General features: G+C 42.0%; 2 protein-coding genes and 1 pseudogene across 6 annotated transcripts; 1 reads left to right on the forward strand and 2 right to left on the reverse strand.

Moving 5' to 3' along the window:
* Positions 1-1,696: 1,696 nt before the first annotated feature.
* Positions 1,697-4,865, reverse strand: Rpl9 (ribosomal protein L9). The gene is made up of 8 exons (XM_027390753.1): positions 4,763-4,865; positions 4,327-4,373; positions 4,124-4,239; positions 3,639-3,734; positions 2,768-2,900; positions 2,395-2,475; positions 1,963-2,077; positions 1,697-1,774 (listed from the first exon to the last, which is right to left on the reverse strand). The coding sequence occupies exons 2-7, from the start codon at positions 4,370-4,372 to the stop codon at positions 1,971-1,973; spliced, it is 579 nt and encodes a 192-aa protein (XP_027246554.1). The 5' UTR covers position 4,373; positions 4,763-4,865; the 3' UTR covers positions 1,697-1,774; positions 1,963-1,970.
* Positions 4,866-4,897: 32 nt separating this feature from the next.
* Positions 4,898-22,709, forward strand: Lias (lipoic acid synthetase). Of its 5 annotated transcripts, XM_035452098.1 has the most exons (12): positions 5,032-5,166; positions 5,753-5,925; positions 6,484-6,563; positions 6,978-7,071; positions 7,971-8,051; positions 9,889-10,045; positions 10,117-10,174; positions 12,551-12,679; positions 16,032-16,177; positions 17,678-17,748; positions 18,859-18,970; positions 22,283-22,709. In XM_035452098.1, the coding sequence occupies exons 4-12, from the start codon at positions 7,015-7,017 to the stop codon at positions 22,339-22,341; spliced, it is 870 nt and encodes a 289-aa protein (XP_035307989.1). In that variant the 5' UTR covers positions 5,032-5,166; positions 5,753-5,925; positions 6,484-6,563; positions 6,978-7,014; the 3' UTR covers positions 22,342-22,709. The 5 variants fall into 5 exon arrangements, with proteins under 5 accessions (XP_035307988.1, XP_027246553.1, XP_027246550.1 ...); XM_027390749.2 differs by lacking the exon at positions 6,484-6,563 and having other exon boundaries at positions 4,899-5,053; XM_027390750.2 differs by lacking the exon at positions 6,484-6,563.
* LOC118238036 lies at positions 11,978-12,324 on the reverse strand (annotated as a pseudogene).
* Positions 22,710-23,993: the final 1,284 nt, after the last annotated feature.

A 23,993-nucleotide genomic window follows, 5' to 3' on the forward strand; every position in this document is an offset into this window, starting at 1 on the left:
CTCCGTTAACATCACTACTGTTTTTTGACAGGTCTCATGCTGTCCAAGCTGACCTTAAACATTACCTCAGGATAACCTCCAAGAGTCTTCATCCTCCTGCCTCAACTCCACTGCACAAGTCACAGGGATGTACCACCACACACCCAAATAAAACATTTCCTTCCTTCCTCCTTCCCAAACTTGCCAAGTTCACCAAATGTATAGTTCGTAGCCTAATGCTGCCACACTTGAGGGTCATGGGATTATGTGTGCAGTCACCCATTTTAAATGATCATATAAAAATTAGGTCACGTTCTAGTGATACTAAATTTAAGTCTCCAAACACAGGTTAGGGATATGGCTCAGTGGGACTTTGTACTTGCCTAGCAACGCTAATACTGAGAACATTCTTAACCCAATGGAGTAGCTGCAAAAAACGATGTATCATTTTACAAATTCATTGTCTTAACTGGTGTTTGTCTGGGAAATGAGGAGAGTACCGTGCCTAAATGTTTTACCCTTCAGTGCTATACCAATGTGGTTGATGCCAATCATTTATATTCAACAATCTGGCTGGAGGTGAATAGTTAGTTCATAAGTAGCTGAAACTGGTTTTGAAGCTCTTAGCCTGTTTCCACCCCTGTAAGGTTAGGATCACAGACCGGCACACACCACATATATATATATATATGCAGGGGCTTCAATAGGGGGAAAACACTTAGCCAGCTGAGCTATAACCTGGCCTTTGTGATAGTTAGACATGATGCTGCACACCTTTAATCCCAACACTTGGGATTAAAGTGATCTCTGAGTTTGAGACAACCACAGCCAAGAGTTCCCTATCTCAAAACACTGACTAGGGCCTACAGAATAATGTAGCTCCAGGGGAACTGACACCTCTGGAAACATGAATGAATATATTCTCTCTCTCACACACAAGCATAGTTCAATTGGGCATTACCTGTACCCTAGCACTGGGGAAGACAAACACTACCTTAAACACAAAGTGAAAAGGTAATAGACAAAGACAGCAATTGCACGTACATGTGCACACATGAAGAATAAAAAACTAGCTGTGTTGGTACTTGCCTGCCATGCTAGCACCCAATAGGTGGAGGAATGAGGATTATGAGTTTGAAGCCGTAATAGAGCAAACTTGTCAAAGAAACTAAAGGTCTGGGGACAATCCTCAGTGTTTGCTGGGTTCACTCTTCACCACCAGGCGGATAGGGAATTCACACAAAATACAGATTACTATTAAGTCTAGAACATTATATTCAAAGCCTGCAACCCTACCACCCCCAGTGTTCCAAAGTAACCCCAAGTTCATTGTTTCATTCATAATCTACTGAGCCCCAACCTGATCCCCCCCACATCAACCTCTTCAGAGGTAGAACTACAACCATGATAATATTGAGAACAGAATGACCATGATTTTACATTTACATTTTTTAGTCCCCACTGAGACAATCTGCACACCAAATAGTCATTATGATGACTGTGCCAAAGTCACAACACCTCTAGGTTCATCCCAAAGTACCACGCCAATTGAACCCGCACGGGGACGATTGCCTGTCATTGGTACTACACTCCTGTTCTTGAAATCTCTTGTTATTCTTTTAAGTCACTTGTTTACAGGAAGGAAAAAAACCTGTTGTGCTCCTTGGAGTAGCAGTTGACCTATCTGCTAAGTAATCAATCAGAAAAGACACACCAAATCAATACAAGTCTTTATTGTCCCAAAAGACACACCAAATCGTACTTAATTCAGGATCTTGTTTCTGGAACTGGTTAACTGTAAAAACAAAATACATGTAAACTTTTATTAATATTCCTGCCCAGAAAGTTAAGTTCACCTATATTGTAATTATATAGAGTAAAACAAATTCACCTATGATACACTATACAGGCAAGTACTGATTTAATAATTTTTAGTATAACAAACGCCATCTAAAGTAGTCAACTGCAGATACACGAACCTACCTTAGGTCTTACTCATCAGCCTGCTGCACTGTTCCCTTTTCAGACACATAGATACCATCCAAAAACTTCCTGATATCTTTGTTTTTAACTGTTGTGGCTTGCTGAATCAGAGCCGCTATATAGGAAGAAGCAAATAAAGCCATTATTTCACTAGCCAAACACGTCCACAAGCTTAACTAACATCTGGAGCCCAATCCCTGGAGCCTACAGGATGTAAGGAGACCCCTTCACTGCCCTTAGTTCTCAACTGAGCACAGCTACATACATACCCTAATATAAACACAAAAACAGTTCCCAACAAAGCCAGCCACATGCTACCCATCACTTAGAACTGCATATACTCCAACGTGTATTCATGATACAAAGTATAGTATATACAGCACAAATTTGGAACAATGTTTGACCTCTCAGAATCAAGACATGCATACATACCTGAATTTGAAACAAGTTCAATATCATTTCCTTCAAGGATTAATTCATCCTTTTGGGCTTGAGAAACAGAACAAGCAACACCTGAAAAGGGTGTGTATTCAATAGCATTAACATGAGATCTGTACAAAAATACAATTTCATTTAAAACTCCACACAACCCATCAACTTTAGGGCTGGACTTCTGAACATACTGTATGTGATTACAGATCTGATAGATTCAATTCCCAGCACACACACAAAATGGCATCAATCTCAAGCTAGCGGAATTACCAAAACACAGTTCTGAAATAACCTTCACCATAAACACCAGTACTCTAAGACTCCAGGAAAATGAACTGTAGCAGCCAATCATTCCTGAAAGTAACACACATACCTGTTCTCATCCGAACCCTGCGGATGTATTTTTCACCCAAGAAATTTCGGATTTCAACCAAAGACCCGTTCTCCTGAATAACAACGTTGATGGGGAAGTGAGCATACACAGACCTCATCTTGTAGCGGAAGCCCTGCAGGAAATAAATATTGAACAATCTCAAAACATTTTCAGTTCAGGCTGGCCCACAATCTGAGACTCCTTCAGTGGACCCTAGGATAACAGTTGTTTGCCACCAGAGCCTGATCTCAGCACACCGTACCTGCCCCCCCCTCACCCCCGTGACCTGCAACAAGTCTCACACAGCTAATATTCACTTCAAAGAAACAACTGCCTTTTTAGGCAGTAACAACCCTGGAGGAAGCATTTGCTTGTTTTACTGTCTTAGCCTGGCTTGCTTCTTTCAGTGAGCCCAAGACCCTCATCCTTGGCACTAGATTTACTGAGCTACCAGGCACACCCGACCATAAACTTCTCATCACCAAGCAAAATAAAAAGAAACCATGGGAGCAACAGGAAGGGTGAGCCAAAAGTTACATAACTTTTTAATGCACAGGGTAAAAACCACTTCAGAATTAACTTATCAAAAAGGATGCCCAACTGATGACATCAGACATTTAGAGATCAGACCTTTTCTATCCATACCAATCAACAATCAAATTTATACTACAGCAGATTATATTTATTAAGAAAAAATATTCTCAAAGCATGGTTTGAGAGCAAATTCCTAGGCTCGATCCGTGGTATGTTCCTTTCCCACAAATAAAAAAAAAAACAACAAAACTGTCGGGTACTAGACGTTTGCACATACAAGATACACTCAAGAAACCGCTTCCAAAGGGCTAAAAAGCAGCCTGACTGGCTGTCTTACCAGTGTGACTCCCTTGATCATGTTCTGAACATGACTGCAGATGGTCCGGACAGTGGCCAGTTCTTTTCTGTTACCCCACCATTTGTCTACCCGGAGCTGTAATAGAATGAGACCCCAGAATTAACATAGTTTTTAGCTGGTTACCACCAGAGCATTCAAAGCCATCTACAAATGACCAAAACACTGTGTATCACAGGCACAGGGTTTCATAAAGGAATGAACCCACCACAATCGAGCAGAACACAAGGTTCACCCAAGAACAACTACTTAAGTCATAATATTTTCTTTGGGGGGGTAACACTAGATCAAAACTGGGCTTTGCAGTATTAGATTTGATTTTACACATCAGACCTGGAACTCACTAGGGTGGCCCCGAGTTTGCAGTGCACCACACCGGTCCCAAGGAACCAAACCTCATGCTGTTACAATGAACTACTACTTTTCGAACAAACATTTCGGAAGCCACAAAGAAATGGAGTCCTTACCCTCTTCTTCTTCTTCCCGAGGAGACTCAGCTCTACATTGATGTGATTGAAGTCCCTTCGGAGGATTCCTCTAGGGCCCTTCACAATGACTGTGCGCCCCTTCAGAGTGATGTCCACTAGAAGAGAAAACGAACCCGTGAGGCCACCGGCCAGGGCTATGAGCATGCAAGAAAGACGTCAAGACAAAGCACGAAGCCTCCTACCATTTTCTGGAATGTCGACGGTCTGATTGCTGAGAATGGTCTTCATTCTGAAACACAAACACCCAGGTAAGAGGGCTGGAGCAGAGAACGCCCCACACCAGATGCGGGAAAGAGTTCCACCTCAACCGGAAACCGCCGGGAAGAAAAACCGGGGAGAAAAACACAAATAGTTTCGTGACAAAGGGTGGCCCGGGGTCCCGCGGGCCGGAAGGATGTTAGCAAGCCCGGCCCGGTGCACCATGGCGGTAGGGCTGCGGCCGGGGTAGGCCTGTAAGCCCAGAACGCGACTTCCAGCTCGCGCCGCCAAACCCAAGGGACGCCTGTCGTGCTCGGGGACGGTTGAGACAAGTACTCGGGACAACGGGCCCATGCCACCGGTGTCCCCAAGAAAGGATGGCTTCAGATTCCCGGGGCTCATAGCCCGTAAGCTGCTCACCTCGCAGTAGATGGGGCAAAGAGAGAACGTCCTTCGTCATCACGTTCTTGTATTCCGTCAGGGGCCCTGCGTGTTGCGTCATGAGCGCGCGACGATAAGGCTAAACTAGTCCATCGCCAAACAGGTGGATTCGTGCCGGTTCAGCGGTGACTGTGTACGTCATCAGCAAAGCGACGGGTTCTCAGACGCGGCTTGTTCCGGCGTGCGGGTCCCTGGAGCCCTTGACCCCCTAAAGCCTAAAAGGGGATGTCTCTACGCTGCGGGGATGCGGCCCGCAGCCTGGGGGCCCGGGTGAGCCGCAGGAGCGCTGTTGCTTATCACAAGTCCAAAACTAGGCAAATCTTTCCAGATATCCTTTTTTAAAAACTCCCTGACTCGTCAGGAATAAAACATTCACAGCCGTGGTATATCTTAATTATTGCAGTTTAAAGTTGTTGACAATGTATTTTTAGTGCCTATTTTAGGAATAGAAGACTTGCGGGGCGGTGGTGGCGCATGCCTTTAATCCCATCCCTGGGGAGGCAGAGGCAGGAGGATCTCTGTGAGTTCAAGGCCAGCCTGGTCTACAGAGTGAATTCCTTGACAGCCAGGGCTACACAAAAGACATCCAGTCTCAAAAAAACAAACAAACGTGACACATTAAGTTAGTTGCTAAGGCTTTCTAATCTACATTTAGCAGTTAACCCTTACTCTCATACTCCCCCACCTCCCTTTCGTTGGGGTAGGGGATGTCTGTAGATGGCCTGAAATTAAATTCGTAGACCAGACAATTCTCCCTCTGCCCCCTGTGAGTGCTGGATTACAGGATTGAGCCAGCATAGTTAGAGGTTCTTTCACCTTGAATCTTTTTTACGATTCTAATCTAAGTAGTTTTCAACTCTTAAAATGCTTTCACATAACTTGTGAATCAGTTCTTTGATATTATAATGGGCTAAAACTAAATTACTCGAGAGCTTACTGAATAATTGTTGTAATGAACCTTTCCTGTAGGTATTTGGAAGATATTTATGCAGCCCAGTTAGAGCATTAAGTTTTTTGCCCGATAAAAAAAAGGAATTTTTACAGACTGGACCAGACCTTCAAGATTTTGTATCTGGTGATCTTGCGGATAAGAGTACCTGGGATGAATATAAAGGAAATTTAAAGCGTCAGAAAGGAGAAAGGTAATTGAATATCAGCGATCATTTCAGTATCCCACCCTTTGATTTTGTGCACTGTTTTTTTGTTTGTTTTGTTTTTTCGAGACAGGGTTTCTCTGTGGCTTTGGAGGCTGTCCTGGCACTAGCTCTGGAGACCAGGCTGGCCTCGAACTCACAGAGATCCGCCTGCCTCTGCCTCCCGAGTGCTGGGATTAAAGGCGTGCGCCACCACCGCCCACCTTGTGCACTGTTTTTAATCAAGCCCTATAGTAGATTTTAAATTTCAGACATGTTAAATTTATCCAAAGTTGAAGAGATTGACATGTGAAACAAGCTTATTCCTAATTTGAACTAATAAAAAATTTTTTTTAAATGTAATTGATAGAAACAATGTGCTCCATGGCTTCATCATAGCTCTCTGAAGTATATTGAAATAAACTGAATTTGGACCTGTGCGGGGGGAAAAAAAATTATCCAAAGTTACTAGAAGTGGCAACCAATCTAAATAGAGTAATTTAGCAAAGCTGTTAGAATCATTTTACTTTTTCTGTACCCTTTGGCCATTTTTCTTCATCCTTCCAGAAACAACCTGACCATTTTATACTTCGACCTCCCATTTTGTCAAAAAGCATTGAAAGTAAGATATACAGAAGGAAAGAAAGGTAAAAATCCCCAAGGCAAAACATAGATAAAGAGAAACAGATTAAAATAAGAGCTAAGATAAGGCCAGGCATTCATAACTAATAGTAAGTCTTCATGTCATGATTTGGGAGCTAGTTGGTGGCCCAGAAGACAAAGCCTGGTACAGTCGCATTCATACACAAGGACAGGCTCAAAGACATATCCGTCCTCTAGTTAGAATACTATAGCAATGCACCTTTAAGCATAGCACTCCCTTTGACTCTATCATCAGTATTTCCTAAAGCAGCTTGAGCAGGCCTGAGTTTAAGTCTTTGTTCTTATTGTGATGGAATTGAGTTAGTCCCGAAATATGAAGGCTGTACTGGGAAACTGCTAGAGCTAAGCTACCTGTCTTCCAAAGATTGGTAATGGTCGTTATTTTGGTCTGTCCCTAGGTTAAGACTGCCTCCATGGTTAAAGACAGAGATACCCATGGGTAAAAATTATAATAAACTGAAAACTACATTGCGGAATTTAAATCTCCACACAGTAAGTAGCCATTGTATTTCCTCTCCATGTACCCCAAGGCTATGATGTTTCTCCATATTTATAACAAAAAGATTTTGAGATACAGTTTATTTAGCATAGGCTGTTCAATATATAGGCCTGATTGGTCTCAAAGTTGTGATTTTCCTGCCTTAGCTTCCTAGGTGCTTGGATCATAAGATGTATGGTGCCAGACCAGCAAAAAGAAATGATTAATGAATATGTAAATATTAGCAAGGAAGGTGGGTAAAGATGAGAAGTGAAGTGTTAGCTATAGCAATAATAATGTGCATAGAGCCAGGCAGTGGTGTGGCATGCCTTTAATGTCAGCACTCAGGAGGCAGTGGCAGGTGGGTCTCTGTGAGTTCAAGGACAGCCTGGTTTTACAGAGCAAGTTCCAGGACAGCCAGAGCTACACAGAGGAACCCTGTCTCAAAAAAACAGAAAAAAAAAAATGTACATACACATTTAGGGACTGAGAGTATAACCCAGTGCAGTTTAGTCCTCAGCTCCCCTTTTCCTGCAAAAGAATAAGTGATTATATTTCTTCTGAAATACATTAGAAACAATGGGAAGTTTAAACTACCTAACACTGGACTGGAGAGATGGCTCTGGTTAAAAGCATAGACTCCTTACTCTTCCAGAGGACCCAGATTCAATTCCTAGCACCCACATGGCAGCTCACAACAACATCTAACTCCAGTTTCAGGGATCTGACTCTCTTCTGGACTCTTTTGACACCAGGCATGTGTGTGGTGCAGGAACATAACATGCTTGCAAAACTCATATACATACAAATTATAATAAGAATAATCTTAAAAAAACAAAATTGAAAATACCTAATACTTCATTGTTGGTAGGTAGGTCTTTTCAACCTGCTACATCCTTTCCCTTTCCCACAGGTCTGTGAGGAAGCCCGCTGTCCCAACATTGGGGAGTGCTGGGGAGGTGGAGAATATGCCACAGCCACAGCCACAATCATGGTAAGACCAGCTCAGTCTCAACAACTTTAGTTGAGGCATGAAACAAGTATTTTTATGTCCTCCTCCTAAAGATGTGTGCTGTGAACACCCAGTGAAATTTTTATTGCAAATGAACTTATGAAAATTACAAAGAAAGACAGTGACAAAAATCTTGTCACCTGTCCTGATTTTACCATTCTCTGAATTAATCTATTATTGGTTCTTCCATGTATCTGATAATTAACTATTTGGTTCCTTAGAATATGTGTTGCATTAATGTTTGAAAATAGTCTTCATAATTATTTAATTGTTGTATACTTTTTCCTGTCTCATTTATTTAACAAGAATGAGCTGTTCGTCCAATTTCAGACCTGTACATTTGTCTTCCCCCTGAATATATCTGTGGGCCCAGCAAGGTGGCTCAGTGGGCACAGTCACCTCCTGTCAAGCCTGGTGACCTGAGTTCAACCCACATAGTGGATAGAAAAAAACCAACTCCTACAAGTTGTTCTCTGACGTCGTTGTGTTTCCACACACACACATACCCATTCACACAAAATAAATTAAAAATGTTATTTAAAAAGAATGTGTTTTTAAATCATACTTGTTGATATTCAGTAGTGAGTAATTTTTAGAAGCTATGAGTAAGTTGTAAAGTATAAACAACAGCCAGGCGGTGGTGGTGCACGCCTTTAATCCCATCACTCAGGAGGCAGAGGCAGGTGGGGCTCTGTGAGTTTGAGGCCAGCCTGGTCTACACAGAGAAACCCTGTCTTGAGAAAAAAAAAAAAAAAAAAAAAAGAATAACCCTCCAAAGCCATAGAGAAACCCTGTCTCAAAAAAACAAAAACAAAAACAAAAAGATAATACAACAGACATCCTGGTACTCAGAGAGTATAACTTTAGCCTCTTCGCAGACTCTACATTAGGATCCCACTATTTTATTTTATTATTAATTTGTTTAATTGTTTCAGAACAGCAGGTGAAAGGAGAGAGGATAGAAGGGGAGAGAGAGAAGAACAGACAGAGAGAAAGAAAGAGAGGAGGATGGGAGGTGGGCAGGGCCCTTTTAAAAGGGAACATAGTGAATGTATACAGGTGGTGCTCTTAGTAACTGTAGCTGAGGCTGTATCCTGTCAGAACCCCAAGGCCAGGCCAGTACAGATGCCTGAATACTATCAATCATTATTTATACTCAGCTATTCTTAGTTGTGTGTGTGTCCGTGTGGGTATGTGTACATGAGTGCAGTTCGTGTAGAGGGCAGAGCCATTGGTTCTCTCAGTGTGGATGCTTCTGAAAGAACAACAGATCTTCTTAGCATTGAGCCATCTCCCATTTTAAATTCTGAAACTGAGTCTCACTGTGGAACCCAGGCTGATCTTGAACTCGTGATCTTCCTACCTCAACTTCTCAAGTGTAGTATTATAGGCATGTACCACCACACTTGGCTTTAATTTGAAATTGTATTTATTATTATTATGGTGATGGTGGTGAAGGTGGAGGTATAGAAGTCAAAGGACAACTTTGTGGAGTCTGTTCTCCCACCTTTACACGGGGTCTGGGATTTGAACTCAGGTCACCATGCTTGCTTGGCAAGTGAGCCATCTCGCTGGCCCTTTAAATTATAAAGTTTAAAATTAGTATACCGTACTCCCTCCAGTTCCTTTAACATCTACTGAGTGTATCATTTTCATTTTCTATGTAAATTTGTATTCCTTAACCATATATTATTTAATTCTGAATGTTTCAGATTCCTTATAAACAGAATCATTCTGTTTGTTGGTGATCATTGCCATTTGTTTTTGGCATTGTATTCCTGAGGGTCATCTGATTTAAATAGTAACGTCTCTATTCTAGTTGATGGGGGACACCTGTACAAGAGGTTGCAGATTTTGTTCTGTTAAGACCGCAAGAAATCCCCCTCCTTTGGATGCCAATGAGCCCTACAATACGGCCAAAGCAATTGCTGAGTGGGGCCTGGATTATGTTGTCCTGACTTCGGTGGATCGAGATGGTTAGTAGTGTGTCATTGTGACTGTAGCCAAATTGTGGAATGGATTGGACAGTAACTTCTTTTCTTTCTAGATGTGCCTGATGGGGGAGCTGAGCACATTGCCAAGACTGTGTCATGCTTGAAGGGAAGGTACTTGTTTTATATTTGTTATGTAATTTAAGGGCCTTTCAGACCCATGGGAATTTATTTTGAGGTCTTTTTTTTTTTTCTATTTCTTTTCTCTTTTTTATTTATCTTTTTTTGAGACAGAGTCTATGTAGTCCTGACTGTCCTGAAGACTAGGCTGGCTTTGAAGCCACAGAGAACCACCTGCCTCTGCCTCCCAAATGCTGGGATTAAAGGTGGGCCATCACAACCAGCCCAGTACTGAGGTTTTAATAGGTTACCATTTAAAAAGTGGGTAGTGGTTGAGGATACAGCTGTGTGGTAGAATACTTGCCTGGCATGCTCGAGGCCCTAGGTTTGATGCCCCCTCCCTCCCTTAAGAACATTTACTGCTCTTGCAGAAGACCCAAGCTCAGTTCCCAGCTCACATGGTGGCTGACAAGCATCCGGACTCCACAAGGGACCAGCAACCACATCTGACCCCTGTGGGCACTAGGCGTATATATACTCAGTGCACGTACATACAAACACATAGGCAAAACACACATTAAGTGAAAATAAAGAGATTTTTAAAAAGAAAAAACCAGCTGGGCGTTGGTGGTACATGCCTTTAGTCCCAGCACTCAGGAGGCAGAGGCAGAGGATCTCTGTAAGTTAAAGGCCACCCTGGTCTACAGAGAGAGTTCCACGATAGCCTCCAAAAATAATACAGAGAAACCCTGTATCGGAGAAGAAAAAAAAAAAAAGATAAAAAAACCTAAGTAAGATGAGTTAAGCACCTTGTAAAATACATCTCATACAGTTTTCATTCATAACAGTTCTGCCAATTTTTTCTCATAATCTACATTTTACAAAAAATATCTTAATCCCATGCATTCCAAAGGGGTTAAAAATGAGCAAAATTCACCAATTGGTGTTGCATGCCATTAATCCCAGTGTTCAAGAGCAGAGATGGGGAGATCTCTATGAATTTGAGGCCAGCCTGGTGTACATAATGAACTCCAGGCTAGCCAGGGCTTCATGGTGAGACTCTCTCTAAAAACAAAAGGAGCTAAATTATTTCTGGAATTCAGTGCTGGTGTAATGTCTGTCGTGCTACCAAATGTTTTTTCCACTGATTTCCCCAGTTTTTCTGTTTGTTAACAGTTCAAACAATATTGCAGCTCACAAAATTTCTTTCACAAGCCACTAATGGATCTCAGGTGCAATTTTTAAAAAGTCAGTTTCAGAGTTACACACTAACTAATATCTTTCAGCATCTTCTGTTCACAAGGGAACGAGTGCAGTCTTCCCTATCCCTTCTCAAGGAACATCTGTACGCTGCCTTAGGGTTTGCAAACAGCTCTGTGACCTAGTTCACATTACAGGGCTTCACTAGCTAGACACAGCCACGGTATAAACAGGAAGACTAGTGTTTGATTGGTACTTATTTAAAAACAAAAACTCATGACTCAGCAAACTTTGAAACAGCTTTTAACACTCATAGCTGATGAGATATTTGCCTAGAGGAGATGTGGGAGGGTAGTGTTTGATTAATTACAAAATCAAAGTTGAAGCAGATGACATTTGCATTCCCAGAAGAAATGCCTCACTTTGTTTTCCAAATAGTAAAATACTACTACTACTACTCATGTCTTATATTTTGGTTTCTTTAAATGATTTTAGTTTTTTAATCACCTATTCCATTAGGTTTAAGTTGGAGTCTACTGGTTGCTTCTGCAGGTAGTCATTCTGGTCATGGTGTACATAGTTTACTGTTCCTAGGGTTTTGGTTTTTGTTTTTTAAAAGAGCTGTGGTGGTTTTATAAGGAAGGCTTTTCTGGTTTACTACTTCTCACCAGTCTGTTCTGGTCACGCTTCTAATAATATCAGTCGCCTGGGGCAATGATAGCCAGTGTTCATACTCTGTAGTATTTTCCACATGCTGTGCCCAATTCAATGTTATTGCCACTGTAGTAATGGACACCAGTTTTAGCCAATATGGTATAGTATTCTATTTCAGATTTCCTCAAAGCCAGGCAGTTGTTGGCGAAGATAACCAACTTTGCTTTGCCCTGCCTGATCATCTTGAGCGTCTGTTAGTAGCCCAGCACGTACTTCCCACTTTTCATAACAAGCTAGAGCCTGGAGTTGATGAACTCCAGGGACTTTTTCATCGTCTTTGCGGCCACCATCTTCCTGCCTCAGGTGTGGCACAGCCCCCAACCAAGAGCAGCTGCCAAGATGGCTGGGCTGTTCCTCCGGTTTTCATACAGCTACTCACATAGGACTGTTCTGTTTCCCAGCCTTCCTTAGCAAGGTTTCCGGGGCTGATAAGCGCTCCCTGGGTCAGTGTGACTGGCTGTTGAGGCAACAGTCATGTCAGTTCTAAAGTTCAGTGCTGATCTTTTTTCCTTCTAGGAATCCAAAAATCCTTGTGGAATGCCTCACCCCTGACTTCCGAGGAGATCTGAGAGCAGTAGAAAAGGTTGCTCTATCAGGATTAGATGTGTACGCACATAACGTAGAAACGGTTCCGGAATTACAGAGGTGATTGCGAGTTCGTGGGTCACAGCGTGCTGAGGAGTCTCACTTGGCATGGGGGGGAGGAGAGGGCTAATGCCAAGGCAGCTCCTTCCTTTCCCCTTCCTTTCCTTTCTCTCTTGCTCTTTTCCTTCTGTCCTTTCTCCATGAGTTAATAGAAAAATCAGAAGAGTGACCAAAGGCTAGAAAGATGGCTCAGTGATGAAGAGCCCATATGCTCTTGCAGAGAACTACATTCAGTTCCTGACTCACACTGGTCACCCATCACTCCAGCTCCAGGGAGATCTGAGGCCTCTGGGCTCCAGTGACAACTGCACTCATGTGCATGCACCCACACACAGGCATACATATATACACATAATTAAAAAGAAAAGTCTTTTTAAAGAAATGTGCAAACATCACCCCTGATGTTTCTAGCCAGTGATGCTAGTTACTGTCTCTTTAGTATTGTATTTATACCTGTAAATATACATGCTAATGTGCAAGGAACTGATAATGTTGTCGAGAGTTTATGATTTTTGTTTGTTTTTGTTTTCTGAGACAGGGTTACTCTGTGTAGCCTTGACTGTTCTGGAACTCACTCTGTAGACCAGGCTGGCCTTGAACTCACTGAGATTCACCTGCCTCTGCCTCCCGAGTGCTTGGACTACAGGCGAGTGATACCCCTACCCCAGCTGTGTCGATGATATTTTAATGACACATAATGAAGATCTTTACTGTTTTCTAAAGACAGTATCATTGCAGATGCACTGAATTGTGGTTTTTTTCTAAAGATTGCTTCTCAAGTGAAAAGTGATGTAGCAAAAAAACAAAACCACTGTTTTAAATCTCTTAAAAAGTAGACAGATGGGGGCTGGAGAGGTTGGCACAGTGGTTAAGAGCACTGGCTATTATTCTAGAGGACCCAGATTCAATTCCCAGCACCCACATGGCAGTTTATAACTGTCTGTAACTCCAGTTCTAGGTGATCTAACACCTTTATACCAATGCACATAAAATAAAGTTAAACAAATTATTTTTTTTAAAAAAAGGAGACAAATGGATGTTGGTGATGACACTACCCTGTAATTCTAGTGCTTAGAAAGCTGAGGCAGAAGATCAAAAGTTTGAGAAGAAGCCTGAGCTATATACCCTTTCTTTAAAAAAAAAAAAAAAAAGCCCAGCACACAGAAGACAGAAGCAGGTGAATCTCTTTAAGTCTGAGGCTAGCTTATCCTACGTTTCAAGTTCTAGGCCAGCCAGGGCTACATAGTGAGTTCCTGTCTCAAACATAAAAAACCAAAACAAACACCCCACACACACAAGAAAGTAGACACTATGCATTATTCTTCTTACTAATTTTAGTAGTTAGGAATTATGAAGGACTGTTATTCCACTTTAACTAGCATATTCAGATTTGAGAAAAATAAGAAATATGTTACAGAGTGAGCATACATGAGTGAGAAAAACGAGCTAAGACAAGATTAATATTTTCATTTAATTTTATCAGGTATTTGGCTATGATTTTATTAGTCACTCTCCACTATTCTGTGTCACAGACCTACAAGGAGTTACAGTGAATGATACCAAGCACATTGCTCCTGGATTGTAATCATTGCAGAACATAACTTCAATCCAGTGGAGAAATACTTTGTAAAAAATAACTTGGGGCTGGCTAGATGGCTCAGTGGGTGAAGGTGCTTGTTGCTAAGCCTAATGACATGAGTTCAATCCCTGGAACCCACATAATGGAAGGAGAGAACTAACTCCCCAAGCACCCCCCACGAGTAAATAAATAATAAAAACAAAAGTTTAAAATCTACCTTGCTAAGTGTAGTGGCACACAGCTGTCATCCTAGCCAGCGTACAGGAGACTGAGGTAAGAGGGTTGCAAGTTTAAGACCAACATAGTTAGCATGATTGTCTCACAAAGTGTTAGCTTTCTATACTGTCAATTTTATGGAGGTTTTTTAAAATTGCTCTTTTAAAACTTACATTGTGGGCTGGGCAGTGGTGGCGCACATCTTTAATGGCAACACTTGGGAGGCAGATATAGGCAGATCTCTGTATATTTGAGGCCAACCTGGTCTATGGAGTTCCACAACAGCCAAGGCTACACAGAGAAACCCTGTTTTGAAAGCAACAAACCAACAAAACCCCCCAAACCCCAAAACCTTACATTGCACGCGTGTGTGTGTGTGTGTGTGTGTGTGTGTGTGTGTGTGTGTGTGTGTGTGTGTATGTGTGTGTGTGTGTGTATGTGTATGTGTGTGTGTGTACATGCACACACAAACACTCATATACAAGTCAGGATAACTTGTTTTTTGTTTTGTTTGTTTGTTTTTTCCCTTTTATATGGGGTATTGTCTGTGCACTGTATGTGTGCAGTGCCCTGGAAGGCCAGAGGCCAGAAGAGGGTGTCATTCCCCTGGAACTAGAGTTACACAGTTGTTAGCTTCTTGTGGGTACTGGAAATTAATCTTTGGTCCTCTGGAATAGCCACCAGCTCTCTTAACTGCTGAGCCATCTCTTCAACCACCTGCTTCTTGTTTAAATTAAAACGAAACAAAAATACAGAACACAGGCTGCATTAGAATTCAAGCTAAGTGCTGATCTTCCATTAGCCCTTTGCTTGCTTCTCATTTAAGCCATGGTGGTTTGGCCATTGTTGAAGGGTGGCCACCCAGCCCGTGGTGATATCGCCAGCAGTGGGTGCCAGTCTCTCTGGTTTCACTTCAGAAACATTATCCTTTCCAGTGAAAATTCCAGAATGCTTTTACTCTGAGCCTGCAGTGTTACAACCTGCCAGCAGAGGGCAGTCCAACCTGCAGGAAAGATGCGCAGAAAAGTTTCAACCCCAGAAATGTGTGTTCAGAGTGGGGTTTGTCTTCTGTCCAGTTTCTCTTCTCAATAGAAGTCATTATAATTTTGAGCTTCAGAATTCTAATTTTTTAATGTATAAACCAAGTGACTTCCAGCCTGGTTTTCTCTGTCCCAGAATTGAGAGGCCTGAAAAGTTGACAGATGTAGGAAGCCCCTGAGAGGCCTCATTTTCTTTCTTACTTAAGTACCCCTGTGCCCATGTGTACCATTGACACATATGCTCACTAACTGTGGGTCATATGTTCTAGATCAGTGGTTTCTCCTCCTTCCTAATGCTGTGACCCTTGAATACAGTTCCTCACATTGTGGACCCCCCCCAACTATAAAATTAATTTTATTGTTACTTCACGACCATTATTTTGACACTGTCATAAATTGTAAATATCTGTGTTTTCCAGTGTTCTCAGGTGACCCCTGAGAAAGGTTGAAAACATTATTCAAGAATGTGCTTTCTGGTTGAGCTTGTTTCTTCACTGAGAGCCACCCTGTTTTCCAGGAAAGTTCGTGATCCCCGGGCCAACTTTGACCAGTCTCTTTGTGTATTGAAACATGTCAAGAAAGTTCAGCCTGATATTATTACCAAAACATCAATAATGCTGGGCCTAGGTGAAACAGATGAGCAAGTCCACGCAACAATGAAAGGTAAAGAAGCTGAAAACCAGAAACCCCTTTCCATTTACCTTCAGAGCCTGTTAAATTTATGCTTCCTCCATAATTTTAAATGCAGATGATAGTGAGAACAAAGTACCTGGAGCTGCAAGTATAGGCCAGTGGGAAGTTCCAGCTTCCATGTCCAGAGCCAAAAGAATGGACATGTTGCAAATAGCGGCAACATGCGAAGGGAAGGATGCTTTCTTTGGTCGTCATGGAATGGTGTGTGAGATGCTGGAGACGGGTTTTTAGCCCTCCTTGTCCTCCCCATTCCAATGAGAAAGGGATTTCCGTCTGTCATTGGATGATTTTGAGAGTCAGTTAGGTACCAGGCTGCAGTGGATAAGATTCTGAAGGCTGTGGCTTTAGCTTAGTAGTAGAGTGCTTGCCTACCAAATACAACTGAAAAAGAAAGACTGATATGTCACAGGCCAAGTCACACTCTGAGGACACACCCTGCTCCCCAAGGAAAAGCCCAGGACAGCGTGTTTGGCTTGTATGAATGTATTTACCTTAGGATAGTTGTTCCTTCACCTTTTTTTCTTTCTTTCTTTTTTTTTTTTTTTTTTTTTTGGCAGAGTTGGAGTTTATTAAGAAAAGATTTTAGGGCTAGAGAAATGGCTCAGCCGTTAAAGGTCGTACTCACAACCAAAGAGATAAGAGTTCGGTTCCCAGCACCCATGGTTATCTCCTCAGCCACCAAAAGGAAAAAAAAAAAAAGATTTTAATGTAGACTTAAGCATGGAGATTAATAGAGACACACTGAGCCAGGCATTGGTGATGCACGCCTTTAATTCCAGCACTCAGGAGGCAGAGGCAGGCAGATCTCTATGAGTTCGAGGCCAGCCTGGTCTCCAGAGCAAGTGCCAGAATAGGCTCCAAAGCTACACAGAGAAACCCTGTCTCTAAAAACCTAAAAAAATAAAAAATAAAAATAGAGAGAGACACACTGATCCCTTCACCTTTTATGCCTAACAGGCTTCCTGCTCTAAAGCCCTCTCCTATTTTAGCCTTTATTTGATGCCATTAAGTGTATTTGACTTTCTGTTTTCGTGTGTGTGTGTGTGTGTGTGTGTGTGTGTGTGTGTGTGTGTGTGTGTGTGTGTGTGTGTGTGTGTGTGTGTGTAGCTCTAGCTGTCTTGAAACTTGCTCTGTAGACCAGGTTGGCATCCATCTTAGAGACCCATCTGCCTGTCTATGCCTCCCGAGTGCTGAGACTGAAGGCCTGCACCTCCACATCCAGCCTTGTATTTTTCTTTCTATCTCCCAGTTCACACTACTGTGGTAATTGTTTATTCCTGTATCCAGTTCTCATCAGAGTCTGTGGCTCATAATGTTTTTGAATGAATGAATGGGTTTTCTTGAGTCTCTGCTGCCTGTGATGACAGTTACAGCACACAGTATGGAAGTACTTCTCACAGGACCTGTACTTAGATCTATAATTGTCACCGAAACATCTGCTAATGGAATCCTTGCTTCTTTCCCTTGCAGCGCTCCGTGCAGCTGATGTGGACTGTTTAACTCTAGGACAATATATGCAGCCAACAAAACGCCACCTTAAGGTACAAGTATCTTGAGTTGCCAAGTATTTTCTTAGTAATTTGAGGTAAATCTTCATTGTCCACTAGTAAAATTAAGAAACAGTTAGCTTTTTAGTATAATGTCCCATGTGTACACATACATTTCTGTCTTCTTGCCCACATAAAGCAGTGACCCTGGTACTTACTGCTACCCAAGTGGTCAAGTTGAATGAACACACAGAAAAACTTAAAGGTTGGAAGATTGTATTACTGATACAATCTATATATACTGTATATACAATTGTATATACTGACACAAAGCTAAAGTAAGCAAAGGAAGGCAGATTTCTGTTTCTATGATGGAATGGTTTATTTTCTTGAGAAAATGTGCTGAGTAATATCATGTGGCTTGTTGCTTACTGGTAGAGCACTTGCCTAGCATGTGTGAGGTCCTAGGTTCTGCCAACCAAAACGACAGACAGACAAACAAAAACAAAACATGTGCCAGGTGCAGTGCTAAACATGAGATATAAGATGTATTAGTCTTGTCCCTCAGGCATCCCTCAAGTGGACTTGGAGTGACATTAAAGTGCTTGCATACTGAATTCAAGTCCCAGAACCCACCTTTTCTTAACCAGACATAGTGGAATGTGCTTATAATCCCAGAACAGGGGAGACAAAAACAGGTAGATTCCTGGGGCTCCATGGCCAGCCAGCCTGAGCTACTTAAGAGTTCCAGGTCACTGAGAGGTCCTGTAGCAAAAGAAGGTGGAAAATGCCTGAGAAATACTTCCAAGGTTGTCTCTGGACTGTACACATGAGTACCTACAAAATGTGCATGCACACACACAGAATTTTACAGGCATGACCAATTCTTGCTTCTACTGAAGCAATGAAAGGAAAACAAATACTCTCTACTCTCATTTTCTGTCCCCCTTGGAACAGCTAATGCAGTACAGAGTGATGTCCCTCCTCTAAGTCCTCTGTAGTTATGCCCTGATAGAGTCCAACAACATATAAATGATTGGGGCTGGATAGGGTGGGGGGCTGGATAAATGATGAGCCATTCTGAAAACATGAGTATAGACTTTATATAGAATCAGAATTACTTAGGATTCTGGAATCTGGTCTGAAGAGATTATTTACATCAAGGTTGAAGAATATGTTACTCCTGAGAAGTTCAAATACTGGGAAAAAGTAGGAAATGAGCTTGGATTTCATTATACTGCAAGTGGCCCTTTGGTGCGTTCTTCATATAAGGCAGGTAAGTTCAACTGTTGGGGGTGGGAGGTGGGGGTGTTCTTTTTAGGCCATTAATTTCCCACAGCTGTAACCTACCTCAAACCACCAAAGCTCTAAAGCAAATTACAATAGCTGTGGTTGTCATTTGTCAGAGGAATCAAAAGAGATTCTCTTTTCCTAGAATGTCTTTCTTTCACAGCTTTGCTCTATGCGTCATATAAAGCTGTTCTTGAGTCTCATTTGTTTTTGTGCACATTGCTTGCTGCTCTTGATACTGCAGCCATTTGACAAGACCAGAAATACTTTGCCTAGTCAGTTATTCTATGGGTTGCTTTTAGTAGCATATCTTCCAGAAACAAGAATGTGTAGAGCATGTGACGTGGTTTTCTGGAAAATGTATATTCGTTTGACAATGGTGCCAGCTGCATCTCCACACTGCCAATTCCAGATCAATGTAAGCAGTGGAACCCTATAGCATTGCTTCTTGCACAGCTATCTCTATGTATCCCCCCCTCATATAAAGGAGGAAAAAAAAACTGTAGAGTCATTTTTTCCCTAAACAAATTTTAGTGGTTTTACTAATTTAGTATAATTTTTCACTTTTAGTATTTAGCTCTTGCTTTGGTCCATTGACTGAACTGATTATGAAAATAAAAGCATTTTCCAAGGGATTAAAAAGTCATTTAGGGCTAGGAATGTAACTCAGTGGCAGAGCTCTTGCCCAGCCTGCTTGAGGTCCTAGGTTGAGCTCTCAGCAGCACAAGAAGAAAGAAGTCATTTGTGCCAGGCTTGGTGGTACACTCCTGCAATGCTAGAGTTTAGGAGGCTAAGAAAGGAGATGGAGGAGGAAGATGTTTCCCTGGTTGTTGAGGTCAGCAATTGGGATCGGTAAGCTAGGTGTTTTGGGATATGTATATAACATAGTGATACTATTAATGCTCATTTAAGTGATTGCTGTATATGCTGGATATAAATCCTGGATATATATATAAAATAAATCATGGATATATTTAAGTTAGACAGAATTCTGTTTGGGAAAATGAATATTTACATTTTATCGACCCTCAGAATTCCTATAATGGAATTCAAGTGAGCTGGGCACAGTGGTGCACGCTTGTAGTTACAGCACTTGGGAGGTGGGGTATCTGGTCACCCTCAGCTGTATGGTATTTTTGAGTTCAGCTTGGGCTCTATGAGACTCAGGTTTTAAAAAAACCAAAGGAAAAGAAAAGATATTTTCATGAACAGTTTATCCTACTTATAAAAGTCAAGAATTTGAACTCTAGGTTCTAATTTTTTAAAAAAGTAATAATAAGAGCAAGCCAGGAAGCAGCACCCTTTCATGGTCTCTGCATCAGGTTCTGCTCCAGGATCCTACCTTGTTTGAGCTCTTGTCTGTACTTCCTATGGCAATGAACACTGGAAATGGCACCAGACTTTAGCACAACTGACTCCATGATGGAAATACCCATCCAGTCCATACAACTCAGCATGTAGACAGTACCAACTGCCTAAATGAAAACAAAGACCTAATCCATCAAAACCCACAGTTCTGGGAAAGTCTTTAAATGTACTAACCTTGCTTTTTTGACTTCTGTAGTTCTGTTTCTGGCTAACTGTTCTTGTTAACTGGAATATGTCAACCAGAACATGGTTTTTATGCTTAAAAGCCCACCCTGAGAAAGGCTCGGTGCTACACTGGAATCTTGAACTCCTAGTGTAGTCTCCAGCTGGCTAATAAAGATACTTTCTATTGGCTTTTAATATTTTTTTAAAAAAGTAATAATAAAACAAAACATGAAGTTAGGGGGCATTGGGAGGAGTTAGGGAGCAAAGTGGAGGGGAATATGATCAAAATACATTGTATTCATGTATGAGATTCTCAAAGAATTGTTAAAAAGCCTAAGAATCTGGTTCAGCAGTGAAGGAAATATATATATATATATGTGAGAACTAAGCAGGACTAGTTGAAATATATTCAGAAGCTAGAACCAGTATTAGTTTTTAGAAGCGGGTACTTAGAGTAATATTTATTTTGCTTCTATCTTGTGTGTGTGTGTGTAGAGCATGTGGTTTTATTTATTTATTTATTTATTTATTTCGTTTTTCGAGACAGGGTTTCTCTGTGTAGCTTTGGAGTCTATCCTGGCACTCCCTTTGGAGACCAGGCTGGCCTCGAACTCACAGAGATCCACCTGCCTCTACCTCCCGAGTGCTGGGATTAAAGGCATGCGCCACCAACGCCCAGCATGATTTTATTTTTTATTATTTACTTTTTAATTTTTGAGACAGGGTCTCACTATATATTCCTTGCTGACCTGGAACTCACCATTAGGATCAGGCCTGCCTGTGCCTTCAAGTGCTGGGACTGAAGGTGTGAACAACCATGTCCAGCATTAAGTAATACTTAAAAGGAAATCTTCTAATATTTGTAAGAAAGTGAATTATGAATCTTTTAGTATTTTTAAAATCATTACTAAAAGATTGAACCCTGTGTGTTGAGCATTGGACTCCAGTCACAGATTTCAGTCTGGTGATGTTGGTTCTATGTCTACCAGATTAAGGTGAAGGACTGAGTAGTACAGACAAGAAGCTTGGGATCAGGTCGTTTGGTTTGGATGTGGGGGTTGTGTTCTGAGTGAACCTGTAAGATGACAGAGGAGCTGCTGACTCCTCATAAGCTCAAGTCTCTAGTGCTTCCCCACAGCAGGAAGCACTTAGCGACTAAATGGAGCCTAGTGGACTGAAAGGGAATGTGTAGCTCAGGCTCAACTCATCACAGGCCTGCTCTGGCTTTTCCGGAGGGGAACGAGTGAGTGAGAGATTCTGTCAGATGAGTGCTCAGCTGCATGAGATCTGCTTTATAAACATCCAGGCTAATGATGAACAGGCTGCTCTCTGAAGTGACTGGTGCCATCCATCGGAGGCACTTTGTAGCAGTGAGGAGTAGTCAGCGCTCACAGTGGGGTGAGCATGCAGAAGCAGGCCCAGGGGCTGTGATGCATGCCACTGGGGGTTAGAAGGAGTAATAGTTGAGAGCAATCCTTTTCAGTCCCTGAGTGGGCCTGTGCTGTCATGGAGAGAGGAAAGGGAAGGAGAGATGTGGTAAAGTATGATAATGTCAAAAGATATAATAAAATAATTAAAACAGGGGAAAATCAAAAGGTATGGAATATTTAGGTGGTAAAAATACTGCCTTTGAGATTTGAGAGCAGGGAAATGCCAGTGATAGAACCCTTTGTGTGTGTTTGTGGCGGGGAGGGATTCTGAAATACTGGTTTGTTTCCGCTTACTTCAGGGTGATAGTAATGTAGTCTTATTTTTTTCCAAATAGGTGAATTTTTCCTGAAAAATCTAGTGGCTAAAAGAAAAACAAAAACTTCAGAAACTTAGGCAAGACCTTCAGGATCACAGGAATATTAAGATTTTGCTTCCAGTTGGTGTCAGGTTGGTGCCAGCCTTTCATGTTCCTGTGCATGTGCAGCAGTACTGTTGAGTCTGAAATGTCTGATGTCTGATCCAGGAATAATAATAGCATATAGCTGAAATTCCACTCAGGCCATCCCACTACCTGAGTAAGACCCTGTCTCTACATAAAAATAAAAAAGAAGAGAAAAGAAACAAGTCTGTAAGCTATACATACTTAATTTAACTTCTTGCCACTTTCTTTGTCCTTGTCATTTTTTGTGATGATATAATCATAGAATATCTTTGAACAGTTTGCTATTACAATTGTAATTTAAAAGTATATTAACAACATTTGAGAGATTTTAAGACTTATTTTTACGTTTGTGTGTGTGTGTGTGTGTGTGTGTGTGTGTGTGTGTGTGTGTGTGTGTTACACATGCCTGTGGAGGAAGTCTTCTGAACTGCAGTTAGAGGAACATGAGCACCCACACACATATGGACTCAGTGACATATGATGGATAATACATCTTTTTAAGACCTGCACAAGCATGATCCAGCCTTACAGTGTAGAGCTGAGAAGGACTCACAGCCCCACTAATGCAGTAACTGAGGAGGTACTGACAGTTGATAGCTTTGGGTGGGGGAGGGGGATGCACATGTGTGCGCGCGCGCGCGCGCGCGCGCACACACACACACACACACACACACACACACACACACACACACACACACACAGACTTGACCAAGAGTCTGTTTTCTTTAGAGGTGTGGCCTCCATAGGTGGACCAATGCTCTAGAACAGTGATTCTCCCCTTTTCTTAATGCTGTGACCCTTTAATACAATTCCTCATGCTGTGGTGACCCCAAGCATAAATTTATTTCATTGTGACTCCATAACTAATTCTACTTTTATGAATCAGAATGTAAATATCTGATATGCAGGATATCTAATATGTGACTTCCAAAGGGGGATCAACCCACAGACTGAGAACCACTGCTTCAGGGAATATGGGAAGCCAAATTGGACTGTGTGATTTTGTGTGTGTGTGGTTTTTTGAAACAGGGTTTCTCTGTGTAGTCTTGGCTATCCTGGAACTCACACAGTAGTCCAGGCTGGCCTTGAACTCAGAGATCCACCTGCCTCTCCCTCCCAAATACTGGAATCAAAGGTGTGCACCACTACACTGGGCCTGCACTTGGTGACTATTAAAAGAAAAAAAATATGAAATTAGGAGGGATGGGTCCCTTGCTCTAGTTGTCTCCATTCAACTTCTTCATTTCCTACCCTGCCTGTTCTTTGAACCCTTGGCCTAAGAAGATGGCCTAGGAATAAATGCCTCCCATTCTGTGGAGTCTAGGAATGAAGAAGATTGGAGATTGTTCAAGCTAGACCTACAGCTCATCCCCTAGATAGTGCTCCCCCTGCCCCTTCCTTGGGGGAGAACCTCTGTGGTCCTGGTGGGCACTTCCTCTTCAGGGACATCAGCCAGCATTCCACACCCACACTCTTGGTGCTGTCCAGAAATCTCTTGACCACTCGTGGCTCCTCCCTACTCTGTTTTATTGAACAGAGTATGCTTCCCTTCCATACAGCCCTTGCTATCCCTAATTGTAACAGGTCCTTACCAGGGAAGAAC

The sequence above is a fragment of the Cricetulus griseus genome (genome assembly GCF_003668045.3).
Source record: "Cricetulus griseus strain 17A/GY chromosome 1 unlocalized genomic scaffold, alternate assembly CriGri-PICRH-1.0 chr1_1, whole genome shotgun sequence".
In the NCBI taxonomy this organism is placed as follows: Eukaryota; Metazoa; Chordata; class Mammalia; order Rodentia; family Cricetidae; genus Cricetulus; species Cricetulus griseus.

Coding starts and splice junctions, on each gene's coding strand:
- Lias (XM_027390749.2), top strand. CDS start 5,009: ATGTCTCTACGCTGCGGGGATGCGGCCCGCAGCCTGGGGGCCCGG. Junction 5,054..5,752: donor CCCGCAGCCTGGGGGCCCGG/GTGAGCCGCAGG, acceptor CCTTTCCTGTAG/GTATTTGGAAGATATTTATG. Junction 5,926..6,977: donor AAGCGTCAGAAAGGAGAAAG/GTAATTGAATAT, acceptor GTCTGTCCCTAG/GTTAAGACTGCCTCCATGGT.
- Rpl9 (XM_027390753.1), bottom strand. CDS start 4,372: ATGAAGACCATTCTCAGCAATCAGACCGTCGACATTCCAGAAAATG. Junction 3,735..4,123: donor TCGGGAAGAAGAAGAAGAGG/GTAAGGACTCCA, acceptor ATTCTATTACAG/CTCCGGGTAGACAAATGGTG. Junction 2,901..3,638: donor TGATCAAGGGAGTCACACTG/GTAAGACAGCCA, acceptor TATTTCCTGCAG/GGCTTCCGCTACAAGATGAG.